The sequence below is a fragment of the Octopus bimaculoides genome, chromosome 6 (assembly GCF_001194135.2).
Source record: "Octopus bimaculoides isolate UCB-OBI-ISO-001 chromosome 6, ASM119413v2, whole genome shotgun sequence".
NCBI lineage: Eukaryota > Metazoa > Mollusca > Cephalopoda > Octopoda > Octopodidae > Octopus > Octopus bimaculoides.
The window spans coordinates 25,205,940-25,221,532 of NC_068986.1; the positions used below are offsets into that span (position 1 = coordinate 25,205,940).

The window sequence follows — 15,593 nt, forward strand, 5'->3', positions numbered from 1 at the left end:
TTTATTAATAGCTGGTGCAGTACAATAGTTTTCTTTTCAAACTAATGCTTGATATACTATAAATCTCTATTTCTTTAGTTAGGGACTAACTTGGTTTAATATTTTAATTGTCATTTTTGTCTCATCTTATTTACTTCGTTTTCCAGATAATCAAATGGATTTTTTTTTTCTTTTTCCTTCATAATCATAAACTTCTGAACTATAAAATTTTTGCCCCAAGTTTGGCAAATTTTACAGTCTTAATTATATTTTAAGAACCTTTTTCTTTTAGGAAGAGATTATGGAGATAGTACCTATAAAACTGTTATTGACCGTTCCATGCTGCCAACGGCACCAAGGGCAGCACGAGGTCCCGATATTAACCTTGAAAGTATCCCACAAACAGCCCCATTTATAGCTTATATCGGAAATCTACCATATGATATCGAGCAAGAAAAAATTGCCAAATTTTTTTCGAAGCTGAAGGTAAGAATTTTAATATGTGATTGCATGCATGCATGCATGCTTACTATGAGATTTCTTATTTTAGATACATGTATGTTTAAATATATGAGGACAGTTTACTAAATTCCTTTCATTTATTAGGTATCCGAAATCAGGTTGCCGCTTGACAGAGGATCTCGTGGATTTGGTTATGTTTACTTCTCGGACAGAGAATCTCTTATAGAGGCATTATCTATGAATGACGATGTAAGTTGGGTTTGTTTTGTTTTACTTTTTTTAATATAAGTATAGGTGTGTCAGTTTTAGGAAAGTCTTATAGAAAGAAAAATGTAGTCTTGCAGCAGTTAAATGGTAAGTTACTGAAGTAAATGATGCCAGATCTGATCAAGCAGACCTACTACAAAAGACATTCTTGGAGTAACCTTTTGGTCTTTTATCCAGTTAAATTGCAGTGAGGCATCCATTATCTATTTAGTGTTGAAAAAACATTGAGAATTAAGATTATTGACATGGAAGGTGAAATAAGGAAATTTGTAAGGACAATTGCTGCTGTTTTATTGAAAGAAATAAGTAACTGTTTGGTATTTAAAAATATGGTTTTTGATCTATAAATAAGAATAATACTTGCATAAAGATTTTGCAGCTGGATAATACTGATATATGATCAATTAAAAACTATCAAGACATGTTTTAAAAATGATTTTATACCAAGTGTGTTGGCACAAATGTATTTTGGTGTATAATCATTAATATTTTAGCTGTGGCTTAGTGGTGAGTGTGTTGGGTTCATAGTAGTAATGATGAAAGTTCAGTCGTAGACTAGGTGATATGTCTCATTGAGAAAGGTAGTTAATTCTTCCACTCTATTCTGCTGAAATGAGTAGCGGCAGTATCTATAACACACTGGTGTCCTGTCCAGAAGGTAGTTTTGTACTCTTTGTCACATCTCAAACCAGGATACACTCTGGCCAAATGATCCAGTTGGCTCGAAATACATTGACTGACTTTTTTAACGTCAACCATTAGCCTTTTGAGAATCTTCATTTTTTGTGCCATAAATGATTTGGGAGAGTCTACTCTCAGCGTGTTGTTGACGGTGGTAAATTCTGTTGCGAAGCCCTAGATTCTAACATCTAATCTCATCACTTCTCCCTTTGTCTTCCTCTTTCATGGCGACACTTGTTTAGTTTCTCTCTAGCACCTATCCTACAATGTCATCCAAAAAATATATAATCACATCATTGAAATCTTAAAGCTATGAGACAATGTATGATTAATTCAAAATGATGTAAATAAATGAATATATTTGACAAACGCAAAACTACTGTCAGTGTGTATATATACATATATAGTCTCATCCTGTATTGTCAGTTTGAGTATTACTGTTTTATTGATGTGATCTCTATATCTCCATAGAAAATGTTACCTAAATCTTCAGAAAGACTTTCATCTTATTTGTGTATTGTTTTCAGGTGATTCATGGAAGAAAGATTCGCATTGACTTGCCAGGAAACACAGGTAAGGAGACTGTTGTGAATTCTATAAATTTCCTTTTTGTTACAGCAGCACTTTGTGAAACACTTGAAATGTTTGTATTATTTAAAATGGCTTAGACAGAGGAGAAAGGTTAGTGCTCGTGATTGTCTTTTAGGCTCTCCGGGATTGGTAGAGGAAGGAAGGAAGGAAAGGAGTTATCATCAGGATATAGACCTAGCCTAATGCTTGCAACAGAATGCTTGGATCTGATAGAGCCAGGCAGTGGCATTAAAGAAGGCAATAATTTAAGACTGCTTTCTGTTGCCTGGAACGCAATCCTTCCAGAGTACTTCAACACTCTTTCCATCTATTAAATTTTACTCAAACTTTGGTCAACCCTAGATTATGTTAGAAGATACTCATTCAAGGTGCTACTGAGTTGGATTGAACTTAAAACCATGTTCTTGCAAAGGGAATGTCTTAACCACACAGCCATACCGACACTCTTGTTACACATATGGTAGAAAAAACACCACAGTACAATCTTGGTTAAAACCTACAAATAATTGTTTTCTGATATCTACTTCATCATCATCATCATCATCATCGTTAAACATCCGCTTTCCATGCTAGCATGGGTTGGACGATTTGACTGAGGACTGGTGAAACCGGATGGCAACACCAGGCTCCAATCTTGTATATATGATTTCAAATTCAAGCTCTGTGTTCAGATCAGTATATGCACATTATCAAATTCTTCTGTGGAAGGATTATTATTTTCATTATTTAGCCCTTCTGATTCTAAACTGCCTGAAACCAGCCAATAATTTCAGTGGCGAATGTTACCAACCTGGATGAAAATGGGCCACATTAGTACATTCATGAAAACATATGGTTTCATCCACCATTATTGTACATGATATGTGAGTGCTGTGGATTTTTGGAGATTTTTTTGCTCTTCAGTTTTCTGAAATGTTTCACTGAAGATGAAAACTGGACACCAGTTTCATGTTGTCGAGCAACAAGTTTGAATTCAAAGTATTTTCAAATGAAAAGAAAAATCTAAGAAAATATACAACAGACATAAAAACCACATGAGTGATTATGAATCTATATTTCTTTTTCTGAAAGTGAAACAATTCTCACAAGTTCTGATAGCAATAAACAAAAAAATGATTTTGTACCTGAATATAGTAAAAATTTAAAACTGTTTTTCTTAGTAATTTTCAGGAAGATATTAGACCTAGCTACAATCTTGCCAAAGAAATGAAGAAAAAAAAAGATTTTTTTTTTTAATTAGTCTCTGAGGAAATAAATTGTTATGCTGAACATAAACAAAGAGGGAAAAAATGATGTTTTGAGTTTCTCACTTGGAAAGCTAGAAATCCAAGCATTTTTAGGAATATTGTGTGTGTGTGGAGAGAGGGTTATAAATAATTTTTTTCGAATCTACCTTGTTTTTATTTTTTTAACTTATTTGCAAAATACATGATAAAGTTTGATTAATTTGGTGAATCATTATTATGTGTTTCTGTGTATATGAGAGAGGTTATTTCATTTAGTTGATGGCTTACATTTCATTTCCTAGTTTTCTTCAAAGACAAATTTCATTATTCCATTATGTCAAGTTCAAGTGATAACTAATTCAGTAATTTACACCATTCTTCTCTGTTATTAAAATTTTGTTATATACTCATTGAATATTAGCTAATAACTCATTTTCTATGCTGCTGTTTAAACAAAATCTAAATAAGTCAATATTTTGATGAATTTACCTGTAATTAGAATCGCTTTGCAACAAATGTTATGAAATGGATGTAAATCTGTGATATATTTTAGAATTTAATTGAAACACATAAGGGGTGTATTTTGGTTAGAAATATAGTAATGAAAGGGTTAATATTCTACATGGTGTGTGTGGTGCTGGAATTATAATTGCCATGCTTGAAGACATGGCACTGTTTCCATAAGATCTAAGCTTTTTTATTATTAACCCTATTTTCTTTGTTGAATTTTTAGAGTTTGAATTGATATGTTTGTGTTCTTTATTTTAAGATCGTGATGACAGACGAGGTGGGCATGACCACTTTGATCGAACGGATTGTGACTGGAGACGTCCTAGAGGTTAGTTTCAATAGATTTGCACTTTCAACCAATTTCAAACAGTTTTATGGAATGTAGCATAAAATTCTGGTCATTTTAATTAAAATCCTGCAACAATTTTATCCCAACCATTTGGATAGACTGAAAGAAAAAGAAAAATTATAGAATTATAAGCTATTTACTACATTCATCTCACTATTCCATGCTTGTCTGAATCAGACAGAATTTGTTGAGACTGATATTATGCTGCCAGATGCTCTTCCTGTCATTAGTCCTCATTGGTTTCCAAGTAAAGTAATATTTCCACATTGCCAGACATGTTTTTCACGGAAGACTGCAAGCAAACAATGTTACTTGTATGCTGGTGATGCTTGTTTACACCACGATGCCAAGACAAGGGTACACACACATGTGTATGTATGTGGTCTTGTTTTAGTTTCTGGCTACCAAATCCACTCGCAAGACCTTGGGTAAAAGACACTTGCCCAAAGTGCCATATGGTGGGACTGAAGCCAAGACTACATGGTTGGGAAGCAAGCTTTTTATCTACACAACCACAATGTTAACATCTTAGTTTTTACTGTTTAATTTTAATTATAAATTTTCACTGCTGTCTATTATTTACAAGTAATTGTCATTTTAAATGCATCCCTATCTTTTTCTCTCCCCATTTCTCCAAACATCATTAACCTTTTTTGATACAAACTTCCTGTTATGATAATCCAAATTAAAACCGTTCAAAATCTTAGGTTAATTTGTGCCAAACACCAGCTTATTGTTAAAATTTATTTAACCAAAACCTCCATTCTTTTCAAAAATAATTTCAGTGAAAGTAGGTATCTCCATTGTTGTTTGTGTGTATTTTTCTAGTGATGTGGAGAAGTTTAGGGTTATCTTCTACCATTACCAAAATAGCTAGTTGGTGCTTGCATGTGCAGAAGCAACTCTCATCAAGTTATCTTTCGTTTCTGTATTTCAGATGATGATGAAGGTGGTGGTAGAGGTTTTGATAGAGACAATTATGGTGATAGGGATCGATTTGGAGACAGAGACAGGGATCGTGGAGGATTTAGTAACGCTGCTCCCGAAACTGGCCGCTGGGAAAGATCAGGTCCAACAGAAAGGAGTGACCGGAACGATCGATATTCTGCTGCACCTTCTGATACATGGGATCGAGGAGTGACAATTGATAAGCCTAATAATGATCGATGGGGTGATCGTGATAGAGGATTTGATCGCGAAAGAGGAGGAGGAGGAGGATTTGATCGCGAAAGAGGAGGAGGAGGAGGAGGATTTGACCGCGAAAGAGGAGGAGGAGGAGGAGGAGGAGGATTTGACCGCGAAAGAGGAGGAGGATTTGAGCGCTATGGAGATCGTGGATATGACCGGGGTTACGGTAATAATCGTTACCGTGAGGATAAAGGTGAGAATTGTTCTAATTTATTCTGTTTTCCATGGGTAAAATCTTGAATTATTCTATTTGAATAAATGCCTGTTTAAATTGAACAAACACTGCTCATTCAATTTTTTAGAAAGTTATGGTCTGAGTCGGCGTGTTTTGTTCTTTTTTAAATTTCCTTATTGTATAAATTTTTATCATAAAATATGTGCTCTCTCATAAATCCTTTAGGAAGTAATAATTAATTTTTTATCATTTAAACTGGCCTTATCAGGCCCAAATATTCTACATGTTTTATGTTCAAACCGCTCACAGCCTCTTACACCTACCATACAATTATATTAGTGAAATCATGAAACTACAAAAATAATGCATGATTGATTCCAACAAAGTACAATAAATAAGTATTATACTTTAAATGCTAAAGGGTTAAAGCAGATTGCATTCTATGTCATAGTATTTATTATTTTTACTTTCTGTTTGAAAACGGAATAATTCTCATTAAATTGTTTCTAGTTTTAAACTAATACAACATTTGTTAAACTTGTCCCTTTTGTGTTGTCTTTTCATGCTCATTACCTTCTTAATATACCCCATTCAGTTGTGAGTTCTTTTGTGGGTACTTGGGACCTTACCAGTACTGATGCCATGAAAAAGGGCACCTGAAGTAGTTGGCATTTGGAAAGGCAACTATTTATAGAAACCATACCAAAGCAGACATTAGAACTTAATACTTACCTCTGGCTTGTCTTTTCATGTCGAACCATCCAACCCATGCCAGCCTGGGAAAATTTGGGACATTACATGATTTTATATATCTGACCTAGATTGGAAGCAAGGCCTGGAGTCTAAGGGCTTTAGAGTTAATTTAGCAAAAACCAAAGTCCTAGTAGGTGTGAAAACAGACAAGTCACAAGTCCCTTCTGGGAGATGGCTCTGCTCGATATGTAAGAAGAGTGTTAGTAGAAAATCCATGTTGTGCCCTGTGCAAACTTTGGACACATAAGAGGTGTAGTGGTATCACACAGGAAGGTTAATGGAGTATATAGTCGCCCTCAGATGCTCAGGTGATGGTTAGAAGTAGTAGATGCTTCTGTTGCCTAGGAGACCAAGTTAGCTGAGGTGGAGGAAGTTCTGAAAGTGTAGTTTACTTTCAACTATACCCATTTTGGTTCACCACATGATGATTGGATCAATTTAATCTGACTTGGATCGCCCAAATCTTTAATGTGATGTAAAGAAAAAAGTTATATAACATAAAACAGTTACAAGTTCAGAGAAGAGGGTTGTAGAGTCAGTAAAATGGAATAGGAACAATCGTGTTGAAAGGCAGAGGGGTTTAGAACAAGTATTTTAAAAAATATTTATTCATAGGCGTAGGAGTGGCTGTGTGGTAAGTAGCTTGCTTACGAACCACATGGTTCCGGGTTCAGTCCCACTGCGTGGCACATTGGGAAAGTGTCTTCTACTATAACCTCAGGTCGACCAAAGCCTTGTGAGTGGATTTGGTAGACGGAAACTGAAAGAAGCCCGCTGTATATATGTTTGTGTCTGTGTTTGTCCCCCAACATTGCTTGACAACTGATGGTGGTGTGTTTACGTCCCCGTAACTTAGCAGTTCGGCAAAAGAGACTGATAGAATAAGTACTAGGCTTCCAAAGAATAAGTCCTGGGGTCGATTTGCTCAACTAAAAAGGTGGTGCTCCAGCATGGCCACAGTCAATGACTGAAACAAGTAAAAGAGAGTAAGCAACACATGGAGAAAGAGGAGTTAATTGGGGGAAAGAAAAAGAATTCTATAAAAGTTAATTTACACGGGTTGAGAGAAAGTATTGATGAAATCCATTTGAGGTTTAATAATCAGTTTGAGATGAAAGCACATGTTGCATGGCGGAGGTTTTGTGGAGAGAGAGTGTAATGGAGTAAGAGAACAAAGTTGGGGAGATAATTAAGTGTTAACATACACTTGCATGTTAGTGTGTGTGTGTATATATATATGTAATCACAGCATGAAAATCAAAAGAAGATGGCTGTTGAACTCCCTCCTTCACCAAAAGTCAATTGTATAAGAATGACCGTTGACAAAATGATAACACTGGCAGTGCCCCAGCATTGCCACAGCCTTTGGGCTAAAACGTATAAAAGAATCTCTCTCTCTTCCACGCTGCAATTGTTATATATATATATATATATATATATATATAAAACAACATATAAAAGTAATACATTTTATCTCCCCACTGATACACCTATGCAGAAAAATATTTAAGACCGTTTTCTTGGGTATCATTTTTTGTCGCTGATCTGTGTATTATGTTGTGTGTGTTTTTGTGCACATTTAAGGGAACCACTTAGATAGTGCATGTACATAGGCAAGAATGTGTCTTTGTTTACGTCTTCAGTCTTCAAGATATCCCATTCGGCAGTGTCATTGGATTTTACAAATGTTGATTAATAAGTGAATATATTTCCAGCAGCTAAATTTAGGTTTCATTGCTTGTGTTTCCAATAAATCTATGCCAACAGACAGCACTGCATACACATATACTACCATGGTTTTCCTGCACTTGAGCTTCCAATAAATTGATACAACACTACCTAAGGCCCTTCACATATGAAAAACGTGGGTGGTCATGACTACAATATCTTCCCTCAGAAATCTGTTCCATTATGGTTGTCCTGAGGTTAAACTACAAGACTAGCAACACATTAAATAATCACACACCAATAATCATTCAACCTGCTAGAAATAGCATCCCTATCTTCCTCAAATCACACTCTACCATCTTAAAAATGACATGTAGGAGAGTATGGTTCTGGTCAGTCGACTCAGAAATAGTAGCCACATCTTACTCAAAACATTGCCAACCTTATTGTATGTTTGTATGGCAGGTACACCTACTAGAAATTGCGAACATACTACCTTCAAATTGCAACACACTGTCTCAGTTAAACTCCCACAAAAATAAGAATACATACACAACACATATATATACACACACGCACAACACATACATACACAACACACACTCATTCAATTTCGTAATGACTCAGCATGCTAGAAACAGCAACCAAAACCTCTTTCAAATCACCATTTTAAAATGTACCTGTTGGATATTGTAGTCCTACCTCTTCAAGCTTCATTGTCATATTGGCTGGTGTCTATGTTCACTCGACCAGTTAAAAATAGGAGCCCCTTCTTAATCAAATCACAGCCTACTGTCTTGTATATGTTTACTTAGTGGTTACACTTGCTGTCATAGTAAAGGACACATTTGGAAATCTGGTTTTGGGTTCCTTGCACATATAAAAACAAGGTATAGTCTCGGTTGGAACACGCTTCTTTGTGGGTCTGCTTGATTGCGACTAAACTGCAACGACAAAACCTTCACAAGAAGAAAGCATGTATGCAGATAGCACTAAAAGCATATATATCATTCTGAGTTCTTGTACCATCTGTAAATCTTTTACTCATGTTTTCTATTTATTGTGTTGATAAATGTGTCTTATTCATATATATACAATAGAAATATATTCCCTTACCAGTCACCACGTATAAAGTAACAATATCACTACACAATTTGGTATCTTTTGTAGCTAGCTTGTTCATGCTAATCTGTTGGTGGGGGTGGGGACTGTTCTCTTTTCTTTCCCTACTTGGCACTCCATCATCATATGTCTGAAAAAAAGTAAAATTTATTTCAATTTTAAAAATGATGAACAAAAGTTGTAGACGAAGAGTCAGGGGGAAAAAAAACCCATAAAACATTACAATAAAAACATTTTTCACTTTAATTCACATATTATTGGAAAGGATTAAAATAAATGGTACATATCAATGCTGGTCTCTAGTTGAGTAGAGAAGTAATACAATAGATCTATTGAGCACTTTTCGTCTTGTTAGTAAATTCAGATGTCAACAGTCTCACACACTGACACATATGTATACACACACATGCATTTAACATCCATTTTCCATGCTGGCATGGGTTGCATGATTTTGACTGGAGTTGGCCAGCTGGAAGGGCTGCACTAGACTCCAATTGTCTGTTTTGGCATGGTTTCTATAGCTGGATGCCTTCCTTAATGCTAACCACTTCACAGAGTGTATGGGTGCTTTTTACGTGATACACATGTATACATTATGTATAATCACATTGTCGTCACTCATGAATACAACTTGGTGGCAAGTACTGTGCTTTTACTAATTGTTTTAAGTGCCCATGTTTGTCACAGGCAGGCCTAAGCGCCCTGTGGGTACTTCCACCCACAAATCAGTGGAACATCCAGGATATGACAGTTTGAGAGCAAGAGGACTAAAGCATCATGAATTAGAAAAGTGTCTTGCTCAACCACACAATGTACTGCTCAGTCTGAGAAATAAACACAATCTTAAGATCATACAAAGTGTTGTCAGAAATTCCCAGACTAGTTATGTTTAATTAAAAAAAAAATGGTTTATTTACCAAAGTTTTTAACATCATCTCTTTCGGAATAGTCACCTTGTGCACTCTCTGAGTGGTTGGCGTTAGGAAGGGCATCCAGCTGTAGAAACTCTGCCAAATCAGACTGGAGCCTGGTGTTGCCATCCGGTTTCACCAGTCCTCAGTCAAATCGTCCAACCCATGCTAGCATGGAAAGCGGACGTTAAACGATGATGATGATGATGATGATGCAACAATACACTGATCCCAGCATTCCTGCCACTTTTGGAACTTGGCCTGGAAATCATTTTCTATAAGCAAGTCGAGGACCTTCTGTGATTTGCTCTTCATTTTGACAGCAGTGTTAAAATGGCGACCTCTGTGCTGCATTTTAATCTTAGGGAAGAGTTGTAAGTTCACAGATGCTAAGTTTGGTGAGTGTGAAAGCGATACCATCTGTCCTCCCTCAAACACTTCAAAACATCATTGATTGTCCTCCAATGATCCTCATGCACAAGCTGATGAATTTTCTCCACATTTTTGGGAGTGACACTTGTAGCAGGTCTTCTAAGGATGTTCTTCTGCTTTTGAAGCACCTGTCACTCAAAACATTGCATACAACCCATTGCCTCATCGCCATAAGTTTGCTGAAGCATGTTCAATGTCTCTGTAGCAGACTTCCCAGCTTCAACCCAAAATTTCACATTGGCTCTTTGTTCCAACTCAATTGTCCATGACAAAAATCACAGATTACAGCATACATGTGATCACAAAAACACAAATTTCATAACTCGTGAAGTAAACACAATAATGTCACTCAGCCCACTGCCTCATGAAAATCACTGCTAGCTCTCACTGCATATGCAACTGAGTGCTACCATCTGTTGGCCTGCTACATTTTAACCACTAGGCCACAGGCCTGTATACACATACATATATAGATATGTATCATCATCATCATCATAGTTCTAACTTGTACTTTTCCATGTTAGCATGGGCCAGGTAGATTTTTGAATGGTCATGTACCCTTTCGTTGCCAGCACCTTCCTTATTTCCAAGTAAAGAAATATTTCTCCATGGCTAGGCATGTTTGCATAGAATATTGGAAAGAATAAAACAAGCAATGGGCTTCATTCAGTTTCTGTCTTCAAAATTTACTCACAAGGCTTTGGTCAGTCCAGGGCTATATATATTTTATCTATTTAGTGCCTTGGTTTCAATGGGTGTGGGTAATATTAGTTGTACAAACAATTAATAAAGTATTAATTAAAACTATTAAATTATATGATTATCATTGTTATATTACATATTCCTATTAAAGAAATTATTCTATTATTTGCTAATGATTTTTAAACATTTTCCAGGTTATAACAGAAGAAATGAGAGAAGTTTTGAAAGAAGAGGCTTTGGTGGTGAGAGGTTAGTATGAATTACTACATTTTGAAATGATATCAAACTAGATACCTTGTTTTACTCTCTGTTAGAAATCTCTTAGATTAATGATCATCTTTACCTAGTCCTATCTGGGAGCAGAAAGGGAATGTCATGAATGTCAATGAAAGGACCTTGACAAATCTGATTGATTTATTGACTGAACAGTTATCAAACAAGCTATTACTTAACTGATTAAATCAGGGGTTCTCAACCTTTTTTTTTTTTTATCTGTGAACCCCTTTGATTATTATTCTAGTCTGGTGGACCCCATTGCCATTTGCAGTTTAAAATCTTAGTTTCATCGATATTTCTTTCAAAGTTCTTATTTTGTTTTTCACACATTAACTTGTGTAGAGTGAACTATATAAAATGTTGGGAGAAATTAACCTAGCTGATTCTTGCAATAAATACACCTCAAACAAAATTTATTCGTGGACTCTTAAGATAGTGCTGTAAATCTCCAATTTACTGTGCTTGTGTGGATCCCCAGGGATCTTATAAACACCAGTTGAAAACCACTGGGTTAAATAGTCAACCAATTGACTAAAAAATAAAGATATGAAATAGAACCAGTGCTTGTGTTTCTTATTAGCATGATGACCCATCTGAGACGCAGTAACATTTTGAGCGTCTTTACTCATTTTATGCTTATTTAGCATTTAAATCGATCATATTTGGCCCAAATATTCTTGTTGTATGTTCAAACCAGCCAGATCTGGTTTCTTACACCTGCCCTACAATATCATTCTAAAAATAAAGTCACATTATTAAAATCTCGAAGCTACAAGATAATGCATAACTAATTTAAAACAATGTGAATGAATTATATCTTACAGAAAAATCCAAATACTAAATGGTTAACATCTTATAAAAAAAAAGACAAAATTCTTGCTTAATAGATTTGTGGAAGTGGAAAACTTTTATATTTATTACACAGTCATGGCTTACATGGATTTGCCATAAAACATTTGATAATACTTATACTGTTTTAAATTTACAACAGTCAGTTGGGAGAAAACTTTAGAACTTTGGACTGTTTAATTTTTAACTATCTTAGTTGAAATCCCACTAGGTTTCTGAAACTTATGTCATCCATTTATATTTTCACCTTTGAATATATTTACATTTATTTCTGTATAATCACAAATACTTTGGCTTATTTTTTCAGTGAGCCAAGCCGTGAGTCCAGTTCTGGTAAGTTGTTAAGCTCTTTCAGTTAGAGTCAGCATCTAATGTTATTGCAATGTCAATGCTTAATAAATGGTGTTTTGTGTCTGGCGAGATGATAAATGTAAATAATCATCATCATCATCATCGTTTAACGTCCGCTTTCCATGCTAGCATGGGTTGGACGATTTGACTGAGGACTGGTGAAACCGGATGGCAACACCAGGCTCCAGTCTAATTTGGCAGAGTTTCTACAGCTGGATGCCCTTCCTAACGCCAACCACTCAGAGAGTGTAGTGGGTGCTTTTACGTGTCACCCGCACGAAAACGGCCACGCTCGAAATGGTGTCTTTTATGTGCCACCCGCACAAGCCAGTCCAGGGGCACTGGCAACGATCTTACTTGGCTTGCCGGGTCTTCTCACGCACAGCACATTTCCAAAGGTCTCGGTCAGTAGTCATCGCCTCGGTGAGGCCCAATGTACGAAGGTCTTGCCTCACCACCTCAGCCCAGGTCTTCCTGGGCCTACCTCTTCCACGGGTTCCCTCAACTGTTAGGGTGTGGCACTTTTTCACGCAGCTATCCTCATCCATTCTCACCACATGTCCATACCAGCGCAATCGTCTCTCTTGCAACACCACAACTGATGCTTCTAATGTTCAGCTTTTCAAGCAAACTTAAAAATCTAGTTAGCCATAAGAAGCTCTTGATTTTATGCTGCAAAAAATATGTTACAGATAAAAATTGAATACATATGGTTGCTTCAGAAGATGGGTGGAAATGATTTTAAATTTCTGAGATGAAGTTGTAAGGATTATTATAAGTGTTCGAGCTTTCATTCCTTTAAGAGTCCAGAAAAATTATAATCATAGAAATAGATACTGTTATTTGCTGCTAAACAATGAGAACTGGACAAATTATAGAAATGTGATGGGGGTAGTATTAGTGCAACTTTAAAAAAAAAAGAGAAAATGTTTTTTGGGTAAACCTTTTGAAATTATTGAATTATATCTCTATACAGATCCTCCCAAGGACAGACCTCGATTAAATTTGAAACCTAGATCAGTCACAGCAACTGAACCTGTACCTGAATCCTCATCATCCATTTTTGGTGGTGCTCGTCCTGTTGATACCAGTCAAAGAGAAAAGGAGATAGAGGCCCGAATCCGTCGTGAAGGGGATATTATAAAAGCCCGGAATGATGAGGAAAAAGAAAATAATTATTACAAGTATGTATCTATCTATCTATCTCTTTTCATGTGTGTTTAATGTCCAACTAAAATAACTGCTAGAGCCTGTTACTTCTACTGACCTTAGACATCACAAAATGTCTCTGTGGAATAATATGCTATTGAAAGTACACAAAGTTGAACAAGTATTAAATTTTGGGAGCTGTACTATTGTGTAGTGGAAAGACATGTTCTGTAAAGGATTGTGCCAATCTGTGGTATCCATAACAACTTGTGTGGTCTCCAATTGATACCAAATAAAGTTTTGTTTATGAAAAATCACAGCTGAAATCTCCAGCAAAACAAATATTGCCAGAAATGACGTTAACTGCATCCATCAATAGTTGGTATAAGAGTGCCAGTGGTTCAAGTATGAAGAATTTGGGAAGTGGAAATGGCTACTGTGTTTTAAACCTTTGTATGTGTGGTTTCTTTACCAAACAACTGTTCTTAAACGAAAGCTAAACTTTGAATCATGTCACAAAGAATGTGATCTTTATCTGATTAAGTTTCTCTATTTTGTCCTTCAGGTCAAATGATTACTCCAGCCAATATCCTGGCAAAGGAGAAAGAGATACTTCACGGCGAGATAAAAGGCAAAGTGGTGGAAGCACCTCTTCACAAGGAAGAGGTATAAAACCCAGTAAGTATTTCCATTTTTGCATATAAACTAGGATGCATTTTGCTGGAAAAACTTTGGTTTGTGACAGTAGAAATAAGCAAAAGGCATAAAATCGTGCTTTGTATTTTGTTTGAAGTTTTTTTGTAGTTTATCTTACTCTTATTTGAGAAGGTACTCAAGCAAATAGGTCAATAGCTGACTGCATTTCATTAGGTACAATTGTGTTAATAGTGAAATCTGAGCTATTCACTTTTTATTAGGTACCAGTATTTTTTTCCACTTGACTGTTGTAACTTTAAATTATTATATTTGTGTAAATTACATTAATATAGGATCGAGATATTACCTTTGAAGATAGACAAAAAATACAATAATTATTCATCTACTGTTGGAGCCTAAGTCATTATCAGTTTTATCACTTCTGATATATTTGCCATATTTTTTTCTATTGAAAACTCTTGGGTAACCAATTGGTATTTAAAGTGTTAATCTCAATTTTCCGTAGTAAAGTTGTTTTCTTCTGTAGTGAAAACTCTTGTCATTAACTGGGAGACAAATATAAGGAATAATTGTTGAAAAGATAAATCAGAGCTGCGAGAAAGTGGATGAAACAACACATGTTAGTATAACAGTTTCTGTGATATTTGTTGTGTTATGTAGGTTCTAAATTACTCTGGGGATCTTTTACCATTAATAGCATTGTTAGACTGAAATCCAAGCTAGGCTACTCTATCATATTGTTTACAACAGGATTGAAGTGTGGTGCACATGATGATTCCTATTAGTTCTTTGACAACATTGGTGGCAGAGCTCTGTAAAGTTTTTCAGTATCGATTATTTATCATGGTGACATTAGTTAAAGGAAGTTACCTGAAGGAATACTTTTTTTTATTTCCAAGAAACCTTAATGAAATTTTTAAATATCATGCTCAATGGTTCAGTAATGTGTAATTAACTTTAATCTTGACATAGTTTCTTAAAAGGGAATAATTGTTTTGTTTTTTATCAGCACAAAACCAACCAAGAACTAGATGTGATAGTAGAGACTCTAGTAATTCAGAACCAAATATAGATGAAAAAGAAGAAAAACAAGTGCCACTTTCTCCTAGAAAAGAAGATCCTCCAACCAAAATGGTGCCTGCTCCACCACCCAAAGAGAATATTTGGGAAAGACGGAAAACTGAACAGCAGTCAAATAAAGGATCGGAAAGTTCACGAAATCAGGTCGGTATTGCCCTTTCTCTCTCTCTCTCTCTCACTCTCTCTCTCTCTCTCTCTCTCTCTCTCTCTCTCTC

General features: G+C 35.7%; 1 protein-coding gene across 3 annotated transcripts in view; it reads left to right on the forward strand.

The window, feature by feature from the left end:
- The window catches only part of LOC106869481 (eukaryotic translation initiation factor 4B), a 34,002-nt gene that overhangs the window by 13,770 nt on the left and 4,639 nt on the right, over positions 1 to 15,593 (forward strand). For all 3 annotated transcript variants that reach the window (XM_014915238.2, XM_052968646.1, XM_014915237.2), the window contains exons 4-13: positions 272 to 465; positions 586 to 690; positions 1,917 to 1,962; positions 3,976 to 4,044; positions 5,003 to 5,446; positions 11,211 to 11,265; positions 12,449 to 12,474; positions 13,469 to 13,676; positions 14,207 to 14,319; positions 15,308 to 15,522. In XM_014915238.2, the coding sequence (XP_014770724.1) occupies positions 272 to 465; positions 586 to 690; positions 1,917 to 1,962; positions 3,976 to 4,044; positions 5,003 to 5,446; positions 11,211 to 11,265; positions 12,449 to 12,474; positions 13,469 to 13,676; positions 14,207 to 14,319; positions 15,308 to 15,522 (1,475 nt within the window). The remainder of the gene's footprint in view (positions 1 to 271; positions 466 to 585; positions 691 to 1,916; positions 1,963 to 3,975; positions 4,045 to 5,002; positions 5,447 to 11,210; positions 11,266 to 12,448; positions 12,475 to 13,468; positions 13,677 to 14,206; positions 14,320 to 15,307; positions 15,523 to 15,593) is intronic.